General features: G+C 48.3%; 1 protein-coding gene across 2 annotated transcripts in view; it reads left to right on the top strand.

The window, feature by feature from the left end:
- Positions 1-21,983, top strand: part of Slc24a4 (solute carrier family 24 member 4) — a 125,380-nt gene extending 103,397 nt beyond the window's left edge. For both annotated transcript variants that reach the window (XM_055593065.1, XM_055593062.1), the window contains exons 13-17: positions 10,264-10,430; positions 15,892-16,006; positions 19,682-19,794; positions 20,218-20,283; positions 21,612-21,983. In XM_055593065.1, the coding sequence (XP_055449040.1) occupies positions 10,264-10,430; positions 15,892-16,006; positions 19,682-19,794; positions 20,218-20,283; positions 21,612-21,764 (614 nt within the window). In that variant the 3' untranslated portion in view covers positions 21,765-21,983. The remainder of the gene's footprint in view (positions 1-10,263; positions 10,431-15,891; positions 16,007-19,681; positions 19,795-20,217; positions 20,284-21,611) is intronic.
- The last annotated feature ends 313 nt before the right edge of the window (positions 21,984-22,296 follow it).

Raw genomic sequence — 22,296 nt, 5'->3', positions numbered from 1 at the left:
TGTGTGTGTGTGTGTGTGTGTGTGTGTGTGTGTGTGTGTGTGTGTGTTTGTTTGCACATGTAAAGGGTTTATGAGTGTACATGTGAAGGCCAAAGGCCAACCTCGAGTGTCTTCTTCAGTCACTCCCCACCTCGTTTCTTGAGATGAGGTCTCTCACTGATCTGGGGGCTGGCTTGTCAATGAGCCCCAGAGTCTACCTTATTAGTGCTAAGATTGAAAGCAGCCTCACATCTAGCTCTGTATCCATCCATCCATCCATCTATCTATCTATCTGTATCCATCCATCCATCCATCTATCTATCTATCTATCTATCTATCTATCTATCTATCTATCTATCTATCTATCTATCTATCGATTCTGGGGATTGGACGCAAGCCCTCATACTTACGTGGCAAGTACTCTATGAACTAAATCAGGTGCCTCCTTCTCCCTGTGCTCTTACGAGCTTGTTGAACCGGAATGGCCTCCTGAATGCCCTGTCTCCAAATACAGGCCACTTTGGGGTTAGGGCTTCAGCGAAAGACACAGTTCAGAACATGACAGGATCTCTTAGGGCTTCTACCCTTACAGGTCATCTTCCTCAGTTCTGATAGTGTGCTGCTTGGCAAGAGAGGGGCCTTCGGGGCCTTCTATCCCCGGTAGTCTCATGCTCATGAAATCATCTCTGCAGAAGTCCTGGGACTCTGCCTCCTCTTGCCTGGGACAACTTACCTGCAGCTCCTGGGCTGATGTTCGCAGCAGCTCAATGCACTGTTCCCTCTGCCAGGGCCCCAGAGACTCACGGAACTTTCTGTTGGAAATGACCTTGCTCCTGCCTTGGTGATGGAGCTGCCGGAGACACCTCACACTCTGTGTGCAGGCTGGTCCCTGCCGGCCACTCTCCTTGTCAGTCGCTCTTCTGTCAGTCACTCTGTACCCTCCTGAGGCATTTGTTCACAGAGAAATAAGAACAAACCCTGGCTGAGAACTTTTATTCTTGAACACAGCGGCTTTGTTGGGCGATAACTCACACCTTTTCATGGATTCACCAGGTGGTACAGCTAGCCCCACGGTGATTATTAAGGGGTTGTCATCATTCCTCCAAAGAAACGGTATAACCTTGGCAGTTTCTCCCTCTCCCCGCCCCGAACACTGGCAACAGCTAATCAGTGCCTGTGTCTTTAGAGAGCTCTAACCTGCATGTTTCATGCATACAAAATCATGTCATGGTCAGCCTCTTGTTCCAGGCTTGGTAGTTTTTTCTTAGAGGAGGCTTAGTAGTTTTTCCTCACTGAAAGCAGTAATTCTCTGGTTCTCTGTAATTAGCTACAAATAGTCTCTGGATAGTAAGCATTACTGGGAATTTTTAGACTACATCTCTTATATTCCAAATGGGAAACTGAGTCAGGGGCTTAGTCAGGGGCATATCTCCACCAGGCCCACTCAGGCATCATATCTGCTTTCTAAGAAATCTCAAGACCCATCCCAACTGCCAGATCAAAGTAGCACTGGCTGGGACACCCAGGACTCTGTATCCCCAGAGCCCTGGCCTTTTTCTGTGACACCTGAAGCTGGCAACAAAAGCCACACAGTTCCCATTGCCCAAAGGAAGGGTGTTAAAAAGGAGCTTTTGAACGGGCTGTGCCCAGTGCTGTGGCAAGTGCAACACCCCACAGCCTGCTCCTTGCTCACAAACCCAAAGCCACAGAAAGGGAGCCCCCCCCCCCCCCCGTTCAATACCAACACCCACCTTGCCTCGCTTCCGCTTTTCAGATTGAGGAACCTGCTGGGGTGCTGCTACTGTTGCCGCTGCCTTTTGCTTTCTTTGCAGCCTCTGCAGATATGGCATGCAGGAGGAGAATGCCATGGTTGATGCTAAGAGCCACTTCAGTACCCCAGTGTCTGTGGGTTCGGTCATGGTGAAGTTAGAGAAGCAATAAAACAAACACCTTCACTCTTAACCTAGACCTGAGGGAGGAGGAGCTTGGGTAATCCACAGAGCCCAGTGAGGCTGGGGGAGGGGTGGGCTCTGGCTGCACAGCAGGGGCCTTTGTCACCCCCCAGCGGTCCCTAGTGTCCACTAAGCATCTTCTGTTTGTTCTTGGACTCTGTGGCAGTCCTGCTGTGAGGGCTGGTGAATTCCTATTTCCCTAATGAGGAGACTGGAACTAGGGAAGCCCCACATAGGTGGTTGAGAGCCGCAGTTGGGACTGGCACCCAGGTCTGCCTGATCGTAAACGGTTGCTTCTGTCTGTTCTCCTCTGTTGTCCTCATTGAATATGGTAGAGGCAACGGGAAGGGAGGACCTACGGCTAGGTCTGTGGGTGGTCAGGTCCAGTCTTCTGCTGAAAGATGGGGCCAGCAATTACTTGCAGTCCCTCAGAGTTCCTGGCACTCATGCACCGCTTAACCCATTTTTGGGCCTCTGAACTCAAGGCAAGGCCCTCAGGGGCAGAACATGCATCTGAACACTCAGCTTTCCTTAGTCAGTCCGGGTATCCTTGAGGGGGCAGGCAGGGCAGGGACAGGACTGTCCCACAGATGAGGATGAGGAGATTCAGAGAGTGTAGCCCAAGGATCTCTGAGACCAACCCCAAATAGGCAGACTCTGGCCTCTCCATTAACAGAGAGGTGCAGGTCAGAGCTGTCCGTCCACGTGAGGACAGTGGTTTCTGGGAGGCAGCACAGGTCGGCCCTCAAGAAGCCTAATCGGATCCCCCCTAAGTTGCTCCTCAGCGTGATAGGAAGACCAGGCCCTCAGGAAGATCTTCAGGGTCTGCTGCCAGGGAGCAGCTCTTCCCGGGGCCTTGGTGTCCCTGTCCACGACCCTGCTGCCTACCTGTGCACCAACCCCGCCCCTGACCTTACCTATTCTTAATGTTTCCCACACACACCATCTCTCCTAAGCTTTCCCTTCTCCTGAAAACCTCGGCCATAGGTCTCTACCTACTGCCTCGTCTTTGACCCTCTGGATCCCTTGGGATCAAAACCCAAGTGTTCACACCCCCAAGCGGGGCTTGGAAAGGAGGCATGCAGGTGGGCGGAAGATTACAGGATGAGTGACAGCAGTAACTCTAATTAGGGCTTGCCCTGTGACAGGCCCTGTTTGGTATATGCATGTGCCCCCTGAGAAAGTCCTCTTGCCCTCCCAGTTTTCAAGCCAAAAACCACAAACCAAGATGAAGCTATTCTCCCAAGGTCACATAGCTATGCGCACATCAGAGCTAAATGGACACCTAGCACTACAGCTGACGACAAAGCTCCAGTGCTGTCAGAAAAATAGCCAATTTGTTGAGAAGTCTAAATTCATCGATGTCATAAAAAAATAACCAAAAAAAAAAAAAATTATTGGCTGCAAAGTTTATCCCTAGGATTAGGAGAGCAATCCAATTAAAAGATTATCTGTTATTCTTAACTGTGTATATGTGTGTTATGCGTAAAAGCACAGATTAGATCCCCGGGAGCTGGAGGTACGTTGTGAGCCACCTGATGTTGGTGCTGAGAACTTGAACTTGGGTCCTCTGCAAGAACAGCACACTCTCTTAGCCACTGAGCCATCTCTCCAGCCCAAAGACTCAAGAACCTTAACTGCCCCCCCCAAAGGAGATTTTTCTGTTGTGTCCAAAACTATGAAATAAACTAATGACGTGCTGATCGTGGCTGTTAGCGCCTGCCAGCCAGTGGGTAGCAAAGGGACTCCCACGGGCTCCAGAATCGTGAGACTCAGGAATAAATAAGCAAGCAAATAGCATGGGATAGCAGGATGGATATCTGAAGAGCTGTTAAAATCTCCTGCTTTCTATGATGCCTAAGTAAGCCACCGAATTTCACCAAACCTCAGTTTACTGACCTGTAAAATAGGGAGGATAAGCCATCTCCAACAACTGATGTGGAAAGCAGATTATTTGCAAACACCGCCTATAAACTGTGGGACACAATGTAAGTGTTGGACGGTGACAGGACAGCATTCATTACTCTCTCCTTGACAGCTCTACCACCTCCCCCTGTATCACCTTCCCTTCCCACAGCTGAGGCCATCAGACAGAGGAGAGGTCTCTGTTTGTGGCTTCACTGTTTCATTAGCGATTCATTAGCCTCTGTGAGGTACGGTTTAACTTTATAAAATGGAGTTTACCAAGTGGGTGGGATTTATCCCAGGAGTTCCAGTTCAGATCAACACAAAAGATCAGCCAGTGTCATCAGGCCTGATGGCGCAGGTCTACCACCCCAGCTAGCTGGAAAGGCTGAGGCAGGATGATCTCAAATTCAGTACCTGCTGGGCTACAGAGCAAGTTCAAGGCAAGCCTGGGCAACTCAGGAAACCCTGTCTAAAAAATAAAGAGTGAAAAGGAATATGATATAATACAGTGGTAGAATGCTTACCTGGTGTGCATGAAGCCCAGCACACACACAGGCACAAACACACACACACACACACACACACACACACACACACGCAGGGCAATATTAGACAGTGTAATATAACCAAAGATCAATACCCTTTCTTGATTAAAATTTTTCCAGTAAAACTTCTTCCACCTGATAATAAGCAACAATGAAAACCTGCCACTGGGTTGTCAGGGAAGACAGAACTTCTGCCCCAAATCAGAAAATGGACAAAGAGTATGGATAGACATTTCTCCTAAGATGTGCAGATGGCCAATCAGCCTAAAAAGATGCTCAGCATCTTAGTCATCAGGAAAGTTCTAATTAGAAGTGCAGTGAGGGCAGATGTGGTGGCTCATGCCTGCAATCCCAGCACCTAGAAAACTGAGGTAGGAGGATGAGGAAAAAGGACTTTGCATATTGCTGGAAGGGAAGTAAAATGTTACCGCTGTTCTAAACAGAACACCAGCAGCTTCTGAAAAAGTTAAATAAGGTTACTATGGACCTTGCCATTCTACTCTGTTAGAGACATACACCCTACGCCCCATACATATATAATTTCTACTGAAAATAATATATACTGGGTATATATACTGGAAATATAAATCATTTATACTGGAGATATATATATGTATATCTCCAGTATAAATGATACACACACACAAACACTGTTCAAATAGTATTCAAACCACACTATTCAGAGTAGCCCTGAAGTAGAAATAACCTGAGCATCCATTAGGTGAAGGATGGATAAGCACAATATGATCTATACAGGACAGGGGATTGCAGCTCAGTAGTTGAGCACTTGCCTGCACTTGCCTGGCAGATGTCAGGCATTGGGTTTAATCCCCAGCCCTGAAAATGACATGATCATATCTCTGAATAAACTATTAGCATATGCCACATGAACTTTGTGCTAAGTGAAAGAAGCCGGGCACAAAAGAACACATTTCTATTTCCCTTAGCTGAGATGTACAGAACAATTAAATCTGGAGGTTGAAAACAAGTCTATGGTTCCCAGATTTTAGAGGAAGTAGAGAACACTCTTATAGAAATGATGAAGATCATCTAGAATGTTATCATTCTAGAGATAAGGCTATATAAATACTAAAACCCACCTAACCAACACTTTAAATGGGTAACAAGTGTTTTCAAATGGAGTTAACTACATACAGTAAGGCTCTCAATCTATGGTCCAGCCTAAGCAACCACTAGGAACTACTTAAAACAACCTTCTTCTTCTTCTTCTTCTTCTTCTTCTTCTTCTTCTTCTTCTTCTTCCTCCTCCTCCTCCTCCTCCTCCTCCTCCTCCTCCTCCTTCTTCTTCTTCTCTTCTTCCTCCTCCTCCTCCTCTTGCAATGATTATGGATATTTTGCCTACATGTATGCCTTTACCACTTGCATGCCAGAAGACGACAGAAGAGGGTGTCAGATCCTCTGGAGCTGGAGTTACAGGCGGTTGTGAGCCACCATGAAGATGCTGAGAACCAAACCTGAGTCTCCTGCAAGAGCAGCCAGTGTTCTTAAGCAATGGGCCGTCTCTCCAAAGTAACTGCCTGTGGCTCTAGCTACTGCAGGCTGAGGTGGGAGGAGCCAGGAGTCGAAGGCCAACCCAGACAACATAGTGGAGACCCAATCTTTTTTTTTTTTACCTTTAATGCAAATTCTCAGACCCTTCATCCAGACCCTCCAAAACATCAGTGTTGTAGGATGGTCAGATCCTCTGAGGAGTTCTGAGTTTGAGAAACAGTAGCACTGCCTCAGCCATGGGGACACTTAGCCCCAGAGCCCAGGGAAACCTCTCTGCCGGCCAGGGCTACAGTCCACCCCCAGGACCAGTTAACCACTCCCTTAATTGAAGTGTCTAATTAGTTAACCATCCAAATTAGTGTAAGGTTTTCAACTACTACATCTGTTCTTTTCCCTCCGGCATGATGGGCCATCTGTTTGGTTACAGTTCATTTTAAATACTTTTTGTCACATAATTAAATTGTAATGTTCTACTTTAAGAGAGAAATCAGAGACTTAGGGAAAGAAATAACATCAGCCCCCATCTTCTCTGTGGTGTTGACATATCCATCAGTCTGTGACGGTGTTTTGTCCTGATGGTGCATGGGAAGGGAAGGGCTGAGCACCAGGAGGGGCTCTTAGGGCTATTGATGTGGCTGTCCCTTGGGAGGCAAGAACTCTGTCACTGAACCATCAGTGTGGGATGTTCCTTGGGATGGGTATTTTTCTTATCACCCTGTGGCCTCACAGCCTTTGAAGATGATTTCTTGGTGGTTTAAGATGATTTCCCTCTTGCTGGGAAGGTGGAGACAGGCCCGAAGGCCAAGGAGCCTAGAGAAAATGGCACCCAGTTTCCAGTGAGAAACCCTGTCAGAATAAAGCAAGGTGGGGATTCCTGAGGAGTGATACTCAAGGTTAACTCCTGGCCTCCACATCTTGTGCGTGCATGCACACACACACACAAACCAACAAACAATGCGTAACCACATTATTTTCTGTTTCTTTTTAAGGAAATACTGGTTTCCACGCACTAAAGCGATTTTGTAATCCACCAGTATATGACACCCAACTGTTAAAAACCACAGCAGTAAAGACATGGTCCACTAGAGGATTGTTTCCTTGGAAACAAGTGGTGGGTGGTGATGCTAACTGCCTGGGTGGGGCCCAATGATGACAGATGTCAAAACAATATACAAAGCCTGTATCAGCAAAAGGATGAACACCTGGTGCAAGTTTGTGTCCGTGAAGCAGAAATGAATCCTTCCATGGTTTATGTCTGTCTACAGAGACGTGCCTGGGTATTTAGGTGGCGAGGGTCCCCATTCCCCCAAAGTGAATTCTTCTCCTGTGCATGGACTCTTAGAATACGTCAGCCTTCCTTGGCAGCGTGGATGGGTTGTGATGTAGTTGGCAAGAGGGGAGCCTAGAATTTGGGACAAACGGTGGGACAGAAACCATTCTCTGCCGAGCACACACAGTACACAGAGGCGCCTTAGGAAGCGCTAGCAGACTGATGTTTTTCCAGCTGCAGCATTTAGCTCAAGCTAACCACATTCTCTTTGCCCCTCGTAAGCAATTTGGGTTGGTTTGTTGTTATTTTGTTTTTGTAAGTAAACACACTTCAGTTATAATTATTTAGGAAATAAAAAAGTGCACATACAAGGGCTGGAGAGATGGCTCAATGGTTAAGAGCACGGTCTGTTCTTCCAAAGGACCAGGGTTCAACTCCCAGTACCCACATGGCAGCTCACAACCATCTGTGACCCCAATTCTAAGAGAGCTGACACCTTCACACTAACACACATAAAATAAAATTTTTAAAAAGAGCACATGCAAAAAGTGCACATACACAGCTCTGAAACTGATGAACTCCAACCTGCTCTGCAATTATAAAATACTGAGATATAATTCATATGCTACAAAATGACACATTTTTCCTTATATAGTCCCAGAACAGTGTGACCATCATCAATATATAATTCCAAAAAAAAAAGTATTTTTCATAAAAAAAAAAAATCACCCCAAATACTCATAAGTAAAGACTCTGTCCGGTCCTGTCTCCTCCCATCCAGCTCTCCTTCTGTATCTGGATTGTCCTCTCTCAGACGTTGCATCTGGATGGAGCCTACCACTGTGTGGCTTTTGTGTCTGGCTTTGCTCAGTGCCGTAGCCATTTCCACGCCCCTCCCTGCTGAGACATGCCTCAGTGTTTCAGTCCTTCTGGACTCACAGACCACATCTGGCTTATGCTTTCCTCCCTGGACTTTAGTTGAGCTGTTTCCATCTGGGGAGACCGTGTGAGCATTTGAGTCTTTATGACATTTTTCTTTATCTCTCTTGGGTGTATACAAAGGATTAAAATCCTGAGTCATGAGGCAATTCTGTTGAATTTCTTGGGGGAATTGTCAGACTGCTTTCTAAGAAGACTACATTTTGCATTCACGACACTAGTATGTGAGGGTTTGTACTTTTCCACATCTTTGGAGTTTTTTTTTTTCTTTTGCTATAGTATGTATACAGGTATGAAATCATTTTTAATTTATTTTCTTAACGACTAAAGAATATTATGTATGTATTTTTTATTTTGTATGTTCGGCATCTTAAAATAGACTTAATGACCATTTATGTGCGTAAAGGCCAGAGGTCAGCTTCAGGCATCATTTTTCAGGAGCCATCTGCCTTGTTTCTGAGACAGGTTCTGCTAGTCTGCTAGTTCCCTGCCCCAGGGATCCCCACAGGTCACTCTTCCTTCTGCATTCTTAGAACATAATCCTCACCTTTTTTTTTGGGGGGGGGGGGTGCTTGGGAGGAGTATGAGGTCCTAGGTTTTAAATGGTTCCCACTTCAGCACAGGCATTTACAGTTAGAAGTTTCCTTCTGAGACTGTCTCTACCACATCCTGTGAGTTTTGACATTTTATATTTTGTTTTCTGTTTCCTCCGGCATTTCCTAATTTCCCTTCTGATTTCTTCTCTGACCTGTCAGTTACTTAGGACTATGCTATGTGACTTCCACATATTTGCAAATCTTCCAGCCTTCCTCCCAATATTGAGTCCTAATTCCATTCCCTCTGAGGTTGGGAAGCACGCCCTGCCTGATGTCAGTCCTTCTAATCCCACTGGGTCTTATTTTATAGCCTCACACTCAGTCTATTCTAGGGAACTGTCTGTGTGTTCTTTAGAAGAATGTGTGTACTTCGTTTTTAAAATATTTGAGGGCCAGTGGGATGGCTCATAAGACAATGGCTCTTGCTATCAAGCCTGAGGACCTGAGTTCAGCCACCCAGACCCACATGGTAGAAGGAAAGAACCAACTCCCACAAGTTGTCCTCTGACCTGCACACACCAGCACTGTGACGTAAACTCCCATTCACCCACACAAAATACATACAGAAATACATATATAAGTATAATAAAGTATTTTATTTCTGTTGTATGTGTGTGTATATGTGATTGTAGATGTGCATGTGTTTATGGAGGTGAGAGAACAATTTTTTATAACTTGTTTATTTTTATTTTATGTACATTAGTTCTTTTCCTGCATGAACATCCATATAAGAGTGTCAGAGGCCCTGGAACTTGAGTTACAGACATTTATGAGCTGCCGTGTGGGTGCTGGGAATTGAACCTGGGAATTGAACCTGAAGAACAGCCAGTGCTCTTAACCGTTGAGCTATGTCTCCAGCCCCTAGAGGACAATCTTTAGGAGTCAGTTGTATGGTAAATTAGGGCTTTGACCACAGGGCCATCTTGTCGACCCCAACACATGCCCTTCTTGTAGGCACATACTGATGCTTCCCATCAGCTTTGGGGTCTTGGAGGTGAGTTCTCAATGTGCCTTCCAGCTCCTGCTCCCTCCTCCTATGTGCTGAGCTGCACGCCTGGTGCTCGCTACACTCCACATCACACCATTCCAGCAACAACCAAGACAAAGAGAATGTTCTCATGAACAGATGAAGACGCAAAGCGCTCAGCACCATGCTGGCCACACTCCCTGGGCCATTTTTATATTGTCACTGTTCTAGTGCTACCCTTCTCCTCAGAGGGACAAGCAGAATTGATGGGATTGCTCCAGGCTGTCTAATTCCAGAGCCCCTGCCCCTCTTCCTCCTCCCCCCTCCTCCCTGCCCAGTTCCCCTGGACCAGTATCATCCCTGCTCTTGCCTTACCTTCCAATTGCAGGTTACAATGGACTCAGGTTAGTCAGCCAACAAGTATTGAGTCCTCCTGCTACTTCCAAGTGACATGATGGAGGACAATTCTGTGGTCTCAGTTGCTTGGAGTTGCACCAAGTTTAACCTGAAAACAATAAACCAGGAGTGGAGTGGCAGCCATCTAACCCAGTGTCTTTCTTTCCCATCCCTTGCTCTACCCCACACCCCCTTGCAGAGACAAAAGGCGACAAGGCTAAGTGGGTGTTCACCTGGCCCCTCATCTTCCTCCTGTGTATCACCATCCCCAACTGCAGCAAGCCCCGCTGGGAGAAGTTCTTCATGGTCACCTTCATCACAGCCACGCTATGGATCGCCGTGTTCTCCTACCTCATGGTGTGGCTGGTGAGTGACAGGAGCCCCTGCCCAGCACAGTCCTCCAAGCTGCGGTCGCACCTGTGGGCAGGTCACTGGCCTTGCTGACCTCAGCTTCGTTCTCATCGGACAGTGGTATAAAGAGTGCCAAAGTGCTCCACTGTGTGTCCAAGAGTGGAGGTCATGTTTTGTTTCCTCTGATGCGGGAGCAGGCATTGGGAGGGGGGAAATGCAAGAGGCTGCTCTAGGAGCATGGACAGAGTAATGGAACACCAGTGCTGGGCCGCTCATTTCTAGGGTCCCCAGAAGAAGGTAAAGGAAGGAAATAGTATTAGTGAGAGGTAGCAAGGACCCTCTGTCAAAAAGCTGCCCCTTTCTGTGTGCCAGGCAGACAGGGACAATTTTATAGAAGCCCCATTTGGGCCTTATAACAGCCCGATGGGATAAATATTTTTACACCCCCATTTTACTGATAGAGAAACTAAGACATGGGGAGCCCATGATTGTGTGAATATCTGGGGCTAATGACAGAGTTGGAATCCAGTGCAGGTTTCCAGCTGTGGGCCTAGGAGCAACAAGAGGAGACCTGGCTACAATATGGCTGGATTCCGTTAACTGTGAAGCTCATCTGTCAGGTGCATGCACCTCATTAAGTCATTTCCTTTTCCCCCCTTATAAGGAGGCCAGCAGCAGGGAAGGTGAACAGGGCTTTACTGGATAGCCAGTGGGGCCAGGAGAAATTCTCTGTGGGTTCAAGGCCCCTTACCCTTTGTCCTAGAGCAGTGGTTCTCAACATTCGTAATGCTGTGACCTTTAATACAGTTCCTCATGTTGTGGTGACACCTCCCGAACCATAAAATTATTTTTGTTGTTACTTCATAACTATAATTTTGCTCACTGTTAAGAATCGTATTGTAAATATCTTATATGTAGGATATCTGATATGCCACCCCTGTGGAAGGGTCATTTGGCCCCTCCAAAGGGTCATGACCCACAGGTTAAGAACCACTGTCCCAGAGGAAGGATGCGGGTTAGCGGGAAGGATGGGCTACGGGAGTCACACAGGGCCTGGCATATGCTAGGCAAGTGCTCCATCACTGAGCCGCATACCTGCCGAAGAGAACAGAGTTGAAGTCTAGACCCACCTCTTAAGATCATTAAAACTGAGCAAGTGAATCACTGGCCCAACTCCTGGAACCAAAGCGAGCCCTTCTGTGATGCTGGGATGACCTCCACCGCCTCTCAAGCCCACTATGCCAGTTGTTAAGACATCCTACTCCCCAGCCAGCCACCATCTCATTTCCCTTCTCCCCAGCCCGGTGTTGGGAGATCCCAGCTGTTAGCATCTGAATAGCACATGGAACATGGAAGGGTGGGGGGCTTGTTTTCCTGGGTTGGTATGAGGGAAGAGCTTGAAAGAGTTTCTACACACATCCCTAGAAAAAGACGCCTCTCAAAGATGGTAACAGCTGCACCTTAAAAGGACTGAAGCTCACATTTCCCCGAGTAGAATGAAAATCTTTATGTTTTAAAGGGAATGATGATGTTTCTTGCTAAATCATATTCCCAAAACATGATGAGTTAAAAAAAAATAGTATTTGAGTAGGCATGGGAATTAGGATAGTCAAATTAAAGAATCTGTGAAACTTTTCCTCTCCTTACGGAAAATACCAGTACTGTTCATTGAGCTCTGGTGGACACTCCCACCTTCAGTACCTTATTTACAAATCCCGCTTTTGTTTGAAAGACCAGAGTCCTAGCCCAGGTTGGCATGGGGTCGTGAGAGCTGCCCTGCAGGGCCAGTCTGATCTGTGGCATGGCTTTCAGTGTCGATGGCCTTGGTTTGGGGGAAACCAAGGCATCTTGAGGATAAGAGGGGTCAAAGAAGAAGTGTCTCTGAGCTCACCTAAGTGTCTCTAAGATATGCCTGCTCTGGTGGCCCATGCTTGCCTCCCTTATGTCCTAATGGAGCCCCAGGGAGAAGTGAAGCCACCAGCTCATCCCCCAACCTGTCACCTTTAAGGCTGTCACCTCCAAAGTGTTAGGAAGAATCACTTACAAATGACAGTGTCAAGTAGAGGGACCTTCAGTCAGACTTTCTCCGGCACAGTTGAGGATACTTAGAAACAAAGAGAGGCTCAGAACAGGGCTCTGCTTCTGCTTCCTGTTCAAAGCCTGTGCACCTGGAGGCTTGGAGCACCCGGGTTTGAGTGCAGGGGAGAGCCATGCCCATCTGACATCCCTGACCCCTGACTCTGGAATGTGTGGGCACACCCACAAATTGTGCCCATCTTCTGTTCCCACAGCCTGCTACTTCTTAGCCATTTGGTTCAGTAGTTTAAAAAGGAGAGACAGTTCTAGCAACTCCACAGTAGCTCAGTTACCACCCTTAAGATGTCCAGCATCACCTATTCAAAATCTGCCTGTCACAGCTAGTGGCTTGTGGGGACATCTTTGGTCAACAGTGCCGGCACAGTTGTTCTTTTATCCCTACCCTGTGTCCCTCCTCCCAGGGCCAGAGCGTGTTAGCAGTGTGTATTGTCTGAGAAAATGAGGTGTGTCCGTTTCCACTCAGGAGCGGGAGTACCTGGCAATGTGTTGGACCCTCTCCCAGTGTGGGCAGTGTGGGCAGTGTTCAAACTCATCTGCAGTCCTTCCCTCAGAGCTGTTCCTGTAACACACACATACTAGCTGAAGCAATCACCTTTAGTCTGGGGCTCTCAGAACCCTGAGATCTGAGTGCTCTCATTTTCTTGTCCCCATAGAATGCAAACAAATGACTGAAATAGAAGGAAACATTACACCATGGCCATGTCACCCCAGCCAGGTACTCACGTTACACTTCCGTATTTCATCCCTGCTACTGAGCCCATGAAAGAGCTGAGGCATAGAGGAGCAAGCCTGATTGTCCAAAGTTGTGTAGCATTTGCTCAGACTAGACCCATTAACTGGTATCATAGTTTCATTTCTGTGGCTATGAAAAAAAAAAAAAATACCTGGACAGAAAGCAACCTAACTGGTCACATCACATCCACACTCAAGAACAGAGATCAAAGCAAACACACAAATGCTCAGTGCTCGGCTCACTCTCCTCACTCTCCTCACTCTCCTCACTCTTCTACGGTTCAGGACCCAAACCCAGGGAATGATGCTGCCCATAGAGGGCTGGGTTTTCCCACATCCATTAACACAATTAAACGCTCCCCCACTGACATGCCCACAAGCCAACCTCATCTAGACAGTCCCTCAATGATCCTAGCCTCCGGGGTGACTCTAAGGCTGCCTCAGGATTTCTGTAGCTACAGTGAAAAACCATGACTAGGGGAACTTGGGGAGAAAAGGGCTTATTTGGCTTATCCTTCCGAGTCACTATTCATCATTGAAGGAAGTCAGGGCGGGAACTCAAACAGGGCAGGAACCTGGAGGCAGGAGCTGATGCAGAGGCCATGGTGGGGTGCTGCTTATGGCTTGTTCCTTATGGCTTGCACGCCTGCTTTCTTATAGAAACAGGACCACCAGCCCAGGGATGGCACCACCCATAATAGGCTGGGGCCTTCCCCTATCAATCGCTAATTAAGAAAATACCCTACAGCTGGATCTTATGAAGACATTTTCTCCATTGAGTTTCCTCCTTTCTGATGACTCCAGCCTGGGCCAAGTTGACAATTAAAACTAACCATCACAACTGGGATATGACCGGTTCTGAGGGACACCGCTGTAGATGGCCTCTAAAAAGAGACACATTGCAGCTAAGGGGTAAACCATGGTGGTCTGGATGCCTCTAGGGCTTTCTCTGTGGCTGCCCCAACTCTGCAGCTAATGTCTCTAGCCAGCTCTCAAGTGTCATTATCACTGGCAGCCTGTGTAGCTGCCTTCAGGATCTCCTTAAGAAGCCCTAGATCCATCAGGTCTGTATCTTGGAGTTTCTGCTAAACAAGTAAAGAGATGACAATTCGGAGACTGGCATGTAGACACAGAGGAGAGGAGAACTGAAGCATTTGGCTGGGAGTCCAGGTGCCAATGCTGAGCAACAGGTGTTTCTGACTGTCATTTGCCATAATAATAGTGCCTGTCTCACCAATGGGCAGTAAATAAGAGAGCAGGTAAGCGTATGAAGGTAAGGTAGCTTTGTAGAGCGCCTGGTAATACTAGGTCCTCGGTAGAGGTCCCACAAGAAGTCATCGGAATATCCATTAGCGGGGAGATCTGTTAGAACGCACGGGCTATGCAGTGAAGTCAGGGGCCAGATTAAAATACATTTGGGTGAGAGTTGAAAGTGGAGAGGTATTCGTGGCATATTATTACATGAAACAAACAGTTACAAAACGCATAGTCCTAACACACACACACACACACACACACACACACACACACACACACAACAAGATCAAGGCTGCACAGATGTTTTCAAATGTGGTTTCCAGAGCAGCAGCTTCAGTGTACTAACCACCTGGGAATGTACGTTGCCAGGCCTCGTGCTGAGACTCCGGGGTGAGACTTGGTGGTCTGGTTCTAATAAGCCCTCCAAGGTGTTTTCCATGTTCTCAAGTTTGAGGCCGGCTGGCAGATATAACGTGTTAATAGTGGTTGCTGATGGCTCTTTAAAAATGGTGGTTAACTGTTCTTTTTATTTAATTTTATCTAAAAAAAAAAAAAAAAAAAAAGTATAATGCAGGGCTGGAGAGCGAGCTCAGTGGATAAGAGCACGGGCTGCTCTTCCAGAAGACCTGGGTTCGGTTACCATCGCCCACGTGGCAGCTCACAGGCATCTGCATCTCCAGTTCCAGGGGATCGGATGCTGCTTCTGGCTTCCTTGGGTTCCCTGTGCACGTGATGAACAGGCATTCATGCACGCAAAACTCTCATACACATAAAAAATAAATAAGATGAAAAACAAATCTTAAAAAAAAAGTTTTAGGGCAATAAGCAGATACTACATTATGGGGGTTTGGGAGGGGGCATACAAAAGATTTCCTTCCAGCAGTGGGGAGGCAGAGACGGGAGAATCTGTTTGAGTTTGAGGCTAGCCTGGTCTACATAGTTCCAGGCTAGCCAAGACTATACAGTCAGACCTTATCTTATCTTAACTTTTATTTTCCTTAAGGGGCTGGGGTTGTGGTTCCATTGGTAGAGTGCTTAGCTGGCATGGATAAAGCCCTGGCTCCAATCCCAGCACCACATAAACCAGGCGCACCACTGCCCACACGGAATCCCAGCATTGAGAAGGTAGATGGAGGCCGGAAGACTCAAAGTTCAAGGTCACCCTTAGCTACACAGCAAGTGCAAGGCCAGCCTGAGCCACATGGAACCCACCTCCAAAAAAAAAAAAAAAAAAAAAAAAAATCTCCAAAAATAAACCATATTCCAGATTTTTTATTTTCTCCTGACTACAACAGTATCACATGAATTTAGGTGCTCGCAGGGTAGGGGGGGTTCCAGGGCTGCTGCACTTGGAGTTCACCCTGATTCCTGACTCTGGCCTCTTCTGCAGGTGACTATTATCGGATACACGCTGGGCATTCCCGATGTCATCATGGGCATCACCTTCCTGGCGGCAGGCACAAGCGTTCCAGACTGCATGGCCAGCTTGATTGTGGCAAGGCAAGGTATGGATTGAGCCTTATCCCTGAACTACTCCCCGTCCCCCGGCAAACTCCCCTGCCTCCGCTGGCCAGGTTATGGCCCTTCTGACTGACAGATATCAAGCCCTGCCCAGAAGGAGACGGTAGCATCCAGAATTTGTCCTTTGTTAGATTCCCTTGCGGAGAGACTGCTCTTGCTGTGTCACTGTTCTGGAAAGTCATGGGCAAATATCTATCCACCCCATACAGGGCACTGATGACAGAGGAAAGAAATGGTTCTATCCAAGGCTAGCTTGGGGAGCCAGAGAGTTTACAGAGTGTGGGTAAGGGAGGGGAAACCTACAGGAACATGGGTAACCCCCAAACAGCTGCATACCGTAAAGGCCCACGTCACCATGGATGATGACATCCATGGAATGTACCCACCACTCTCTCCTGCATCTCAGCTGCACTTGCCCTGGTGGGGATGCTGGAGCCAATAGGCCTTGTGCAACCAGGAGGCAGGAGGGAGTGGTGGGTAGATTACCAGGCGAAGGTCTGATGATCCTCATCTCTCTCCTGCTAGGGAAGTCAACCCCATTGCCTTCTCTGTTGGCCCAACTGTCACTGTCTCGTTCTCCTCGGTTCATTGTTATGACTACAGGGCCGGAGTTATCTATGCTCCAGGATGGAGATGTGATGGTTGTGGTATGCCCAGGAAAAAAGCCACACTACAATAAATACTAAGATGGACCCCCCCTAGATCTTTCTGTGTTTTTCTATGTGGTTGTCTTAAAGGGGACATGTCCCGGGGTTGCCATATGAGATGGGAAAGGGCCTCAGCCTAGAAGTCATACAGCCAGTGGGCTGATTATATGTGTCCGTTTCTTTTGTGCTGCTGCAGCCAAATTACTCAACAAAAATAATCTCAGGGAAGAATGCTTTATCTTTGCTCGTGGTTTCCAGAGAGCTTAGCCTATCATAGCTGGGACTGCAGGGGTCAGCCAGGACTGCAGGGTTCAGCGCAGCACCAGGCATGGGTGGTAGTGAGCGTTCAGGGTCCGGAACCAGCGACCTACTTCCACAAGTTAGAGTCCACTTCCGGCAGCTCCACAGTGCCCCCAGATAGTGCCACCATCTGAGGAACAAGTCTTCAGAACAGGAGCCTGCTGGGAACATCTTAGCTTTAGGTCTCAGCAAATGAGAGCCATGTCTGTCTCTTGCAGGCGTCATGGGAATCCTAGACACCGGCTCTTTCTGTTCTTCCGAATTCTAGATGTGAAGTGTTTCACTTTGTATATGGGTTTTCTTTGGGGTTTATGAGGCAACCCAGGTTGAACAAGATGGAGAGCGACTCCACAGTCAGTCCTTGATGGCAAAACCAAAGAGCTGCTAAGTCTGGCCTTTCATTCTCTGCTCCTCTCTACCAAGGAGACAGTATCCCGGAGTGGGCTAGAGCCGTTGTTCTTGATAGGCAAGAGTTTGAAAGTCCATGAGAGGAAAAGGCAGAAAAGCAAGAATTACCTCAGGAGACTAGAGAAGAGGGCAAGCCAGGGAGAAAAGTTGGCTCTAGAAAGAAAGGCACGTCTCTGCAAGAGATGCAAAAACCAAGAAGATGACGTGAAGAGCCGCAGTGTGAGACCCTGTTGGGTGGTAGTCAGCCAGGTGCCTGGCAGAGAGCATTAGAGGCCGCCGGGAGCTGAGGGGAAGGGAAGTTAATTGGGTGACCTTTGACATTAGTATGTTTGCTTCCTAGGGCAGCTCAACACAACTGAACTTCCCTGAAACCTGGAGCCTTTGTGCCTGTGGGACCTACTCACTTTTCACTCTGTGGGAAGGGCCCACTTGACTCCCCGTGCAAACTGCAGCTCTCAGGCTTCCTCAGTAGCTGTGCCCCTGCAGGCTCTGTTTCTGTGTTAGAGGCTCTGTGTTTCTGCAGGCATGCTCCTTATGAGAACAGCTGCCTCTGGCTGAGAGCCCACTGACTTCTGTGTAACTTTATTTACTGGCATCTATAAAAATCCTAAATTTGGTGGCAGTCAGAGGCTCTGGGTGGGCATGAGTTGGAGGCAGGGTGGAGACCCTACAGTGAGTGATAAGAAAGCTAAATGTGGGGAGGAGGGGGCAGGGACTTGAGGAAATTCAGTCACATGAACCTGAGGAAAGTCAGTCTCTTGTACTCCACAGCACTTAGGTGCTGAAGTCACCCCTAGGCGGGCACTGGGGAAAGACAACAAGGCAAAAGGGTGCTTGGTTTAGACACTGGGTGGCAGGAAGTATTGCAGTACTAGATGCTTCGGAGTTTGGGTGGTCCCAGTCGGTTCAGTGAAGGGTCTGATTTAGGAACGAGGGACAAAGGGTTCTATAGTAGGACGCCGTCTCCCAGGAGCTACAATGGAAGAAATGTGATTGTGGCCAAGGCTTGGGGTGCAAAGCTGTCGTAAGGTGACGTGATCGACAGAACCCAGTCGACATGGCTTGGGGTCCGGAGACCCGTTCAGAGTCAGCCGTGTGAAGCAAGAGATCGCAGAGGTGCTCTGACAGGGGCTTCTACACCAGGCCTCCCTACAGGCTCCCTACAGACTGAAGAGTAGCCTGGCCAGTATTGACGGGGGCACTCCCAATAGATCCAGACCCTCAGGGCCCTAAGCTGCCAAGATCCTGACTGGGGAGGGAGAGGCATGTACTGCAGGTCCTCAGAGGCTAGCAGGGAGAATGAAGGAGTGGCCTGGCACACCCAAGGGTGGTGAGGAGACTCCCTGGGTGCTGGATGGACTTGCTGATGAATGTCACAGCTGCCAAAGTGATGTTATGTTTTTAGACATTCGTGTTGCAGGCTTGTTCCTTCTGCCCACGTTTGTGGGTGCCAAGACACAACGTCAGCATTCAGCCAACACGAGTCTTTTCTTAAAAGTTGTTCTAATTCCTCAAGAGAGGAAGTGCCTCGGCTGTATGACCAACAGGATCTTGGGACAGTGGGGCAGGAAGGGGAGCAATGGCCTCTGATTGGAAAGAGAGAGCCTGCCCTGTGGAAACCTCCAGAATGTGTGATTTTAGGCCCTGTGGTCCCAGATAAGGTCCCGGATGCTACTGTCTAGGCACAAATATTCATCATGACCTGGTGGAAAGGGTGCTGCACTAGCTTCCTGAGACCGAGCCTCTAGCAAAGTGTTAACCCTTGCAGACCTGCCATGTGAGAGTGGTGGTCCCACCCAAACCCAGCAGAGCTGGGAGAACTAAATGAGGCAGAGCTGAGGGAAGGCCCTTGAGAATGGCAGCTAACAAACCTGATAGGAGGGAGCCTGTGTTCTTTTGCTAGACTAGGTGGGTATTTACTTCTCAGATTTCTAAAGCCTGGAAAGTGGAGGCCAAGGTGTGGGTAGAGCTGTGGCCTTTGTAGCTGTGAGGGAGAATCCTCTTCCTCTCCCAGCTCTACCAGGCTGGCTGGACCAAAGCTCTGCCTAAGGCCTTCATCATAACCCATTGCCTCCAAATAAGGTCACATCTGAAGCACTGGGGTTAGAACTTCCAAATATGGCTTTAACCTACAGAAGGGCCCTTTAGGTCTCATGAAAAGAGGGGATCTTAGATCTCACAGAAAATTGAGGGTCCATGAAGAACTCCTCATCCCTCTAACGGCCCTGATAGAGGAGTTTGGAGAGGGATGAGGGCTCCTTGAAGCCATCTCCTGATGGAAGGCATGTGTTGCTTATCCCCTAGGACTTGGAGACATGGCAGTCTCTAACACCATCGGCAGCAATGTGTTTGACATCCTCGTGGGACTTGGCATCCCGTGGGGCCTGCAGACCATGGTTATTAATTATGGATCCACTGTAAGTCCTGCGACTTCCTAAAGAAGGACATAGGTATATTTCAGAGGAAGGGATAATACCCACCCAGTGCCAGCTTGGAGTCCGGGGACATGAGCTCCCCTTTTATCCTTAGCAGCCACTTTCTTTGATGGCTTCCAGAACAGCCTCGTCACGTCTGCAGGAGGCAGCCCATGGTTGCTACATGCTTGTCGGCATCTCTTCCTCTTGCCCAAACCCACTAGCACCTGTCCCCATCCTGGGCCACTTCCTGATGAACCAAGTGCAGACTTGCGCCCGTGCCTTCCTCTTTGTTACGAGGTCCTGGCCGTTCCTGCATGCTCATCAGCGGGATCCCTGTGTTCCCCAAAGGGGAGAAGGCGGGGCTTCTGGAATAGACTGGCGGAGCAACTCAGAGATTTGTGGCCTGTGTGCTTCACTTTCCAGGTTAAGATCAACAGCCGGGGTCTGGTCTATTCCGTGGTGCTGCTGCTGGGCTCCGTCGCTCTCACTGTGAGTTTTTACTGCTTCGCTGTACACTTTCATTCAGTTCAGCCTGGCTGTGCACGCCTCGCTATTACTTGCCCACTACGGTGAGGGCACAGCCGAGGACATTTATCTATTCAGAGATAACCCAAAATCTATTTCTTTTTACTGAGATCAACTTCAGCCACCGTAGTACGTCATCCTAAGCAAATGAGATGTGACCCAGGGACCTGGGAGATGAGCTTGGTCGGTTAGGGCCAGACCAAGGGCCTGAGTTTGAGTCCCAGAACCCACATACTTAAAAGAAGGGGTCATAATGAGACACACTTGTAATTCCAGTGCAGGGAAAGCAGGGCCAGGCAGGTCCTCAGGGGCTGGCCACCCAAGCAAGCCAGATTAGAATGTTCCAGGTTCAGTGAGAGACTCTACCTCCAAAAGAAGGTAAATAATGTTTGAGGAGTGGCAGCCATGAGTGTCCTCCGGCCTCCACATATACACACATACATGTGTCTGTGCACCCACACATGTGCACACACACACGAATATATCGCTAGGGCTGTCGTGTTAGGTGGTTACATTTCATCCCTCTCTGACGAGACCAGTGAGAGAGAAACTCTCCTCACCTGCTGAGCTGACAAATGGGGACATGGCAGTCCTTGGGACAACATGAAATGACAGTGAGGTCCTCCCCACTCTTGTGCATAGACCTGTGCTGTGCATTTTATACCTATGGTATTTTATTCAAGCCTCGCCACCCCTGATGAGGAAGGCACCATTATCCTCATTTTGCAGAAGAAATCATGGCTCGGGAGTTAGACAAAATTGTGGTTTGAAGCCAGGTTTCTCTGTCTTTACAATGCTCTGTGCTCAAGGAAATAGCTATGGTCCAGCCCAGGGATGCTTTGATTCAGGGATGAGAGTGAGGGCAGTTGGCAGGGGTTGGGGGAGCTTGTTGCCCTAACATATGCACAAAAAAAAGGGGGCCCAAGCAGAAGTTTACCCAGAATGGTTCAAATGAGCCTGGGAAATCTGCTAAAGAGAAACGATTATGGTGCCAAGTTCTAAGGCAAAGGGGAAGATCTGGTTTCCTTAGAGAAGGAACATGCTGCACTCTGAGGAAGTAGCCTATCTCCTAGGAGAGGGCCAGTCCATGAGAGTGGCCACTGCGATCTGACCGTGTCATGGGACAAGTCTCACAGTCTAGTCTCAACTGGACCAGAATCTTGTCTACATTTAATAGAAAGTTCTGGACTCCAAGGTGTTATTGCTTGGTAAAGAAAAAAAAAAAAGCCTTTGGGTCTCTCAGCCCACCAAGCCTAGCTCTCTCCCTATCCACCCCCTCCATCTCCTCCCAGGTCCTTGGCATCCACCTCAACAAATGGCGCCTGGACCGGAAGCTGGGCATCTACGTGTTGGTCCTCTATGCCATCTTCCTGTGCTTCTCCATAATGATAGAGTTTAATGTCTTCACCTTCGTCAACTTGCCCATGTGCAGAGAAGACGACTAAAGCTGAGCTGCTGCCCGGGAAACTGCTGCGGCCACCATGACGCTGGCGTCCTCTCTCTCTCCTTCTCCACACAGGTCTCTCCCGCCTTGGCAGCAGCTGTCAATTCTTTCATGAGCTGGAAGGAAGGGCCACCCTGGGCTTTGTCTGATCATGGTCCAGGCTGCTAGGCATCCGTCCCTGCACGGCAGGGTCCAGCCATTGTCTGAGCAGCTCCACAGACTCTTGGCTGCCAGCTTCAGAGATGCGTTGTGTCTCTTCTCTCTTGCACACTTTAGGCAAAAGGACTTCAGGGTGCTGTTTGTATTTCTGTTACATGGGCAGTCTCGGAAGTGAGTCAGTCAGTGAACAGGAGGTAGCCTAGATGAGTGCAAAGTAGGATGGCCAGTATCACCTCTGGGCCTGGAGAAGGCAGATTGTGTTAACATGAGCATCAACTCTGCTGGAAACACTGGAAATGTGAAAGAGTCAAGGTGTCAACCTGCAGGAGCTTGAGAGCACTGCAGTTATAGGAAAAAATAGGAAGAGTGGAAAC

This window comes from Psammomys obesus, unplaced genomic scaffold (genome assembly GCF_907164565.1).
Source record: "Psammomys obesus unplaced genomic scaffold, mPsaObe1.curated_primary_1811, whole genome shotgun sequence".
Classification (NCBI taxonomy): domain Eukaryota; kingdom Metazoa; phylum Chordata; class Mammalia; order Rodentia; family Muridae; genus Psammomys; species Psammomys obesus.
The sequence above is the reverse complement of the archived record's forward strand: the minus strand, read 5'-3'. Positions and strand labels throughout refer to the sequence as shown.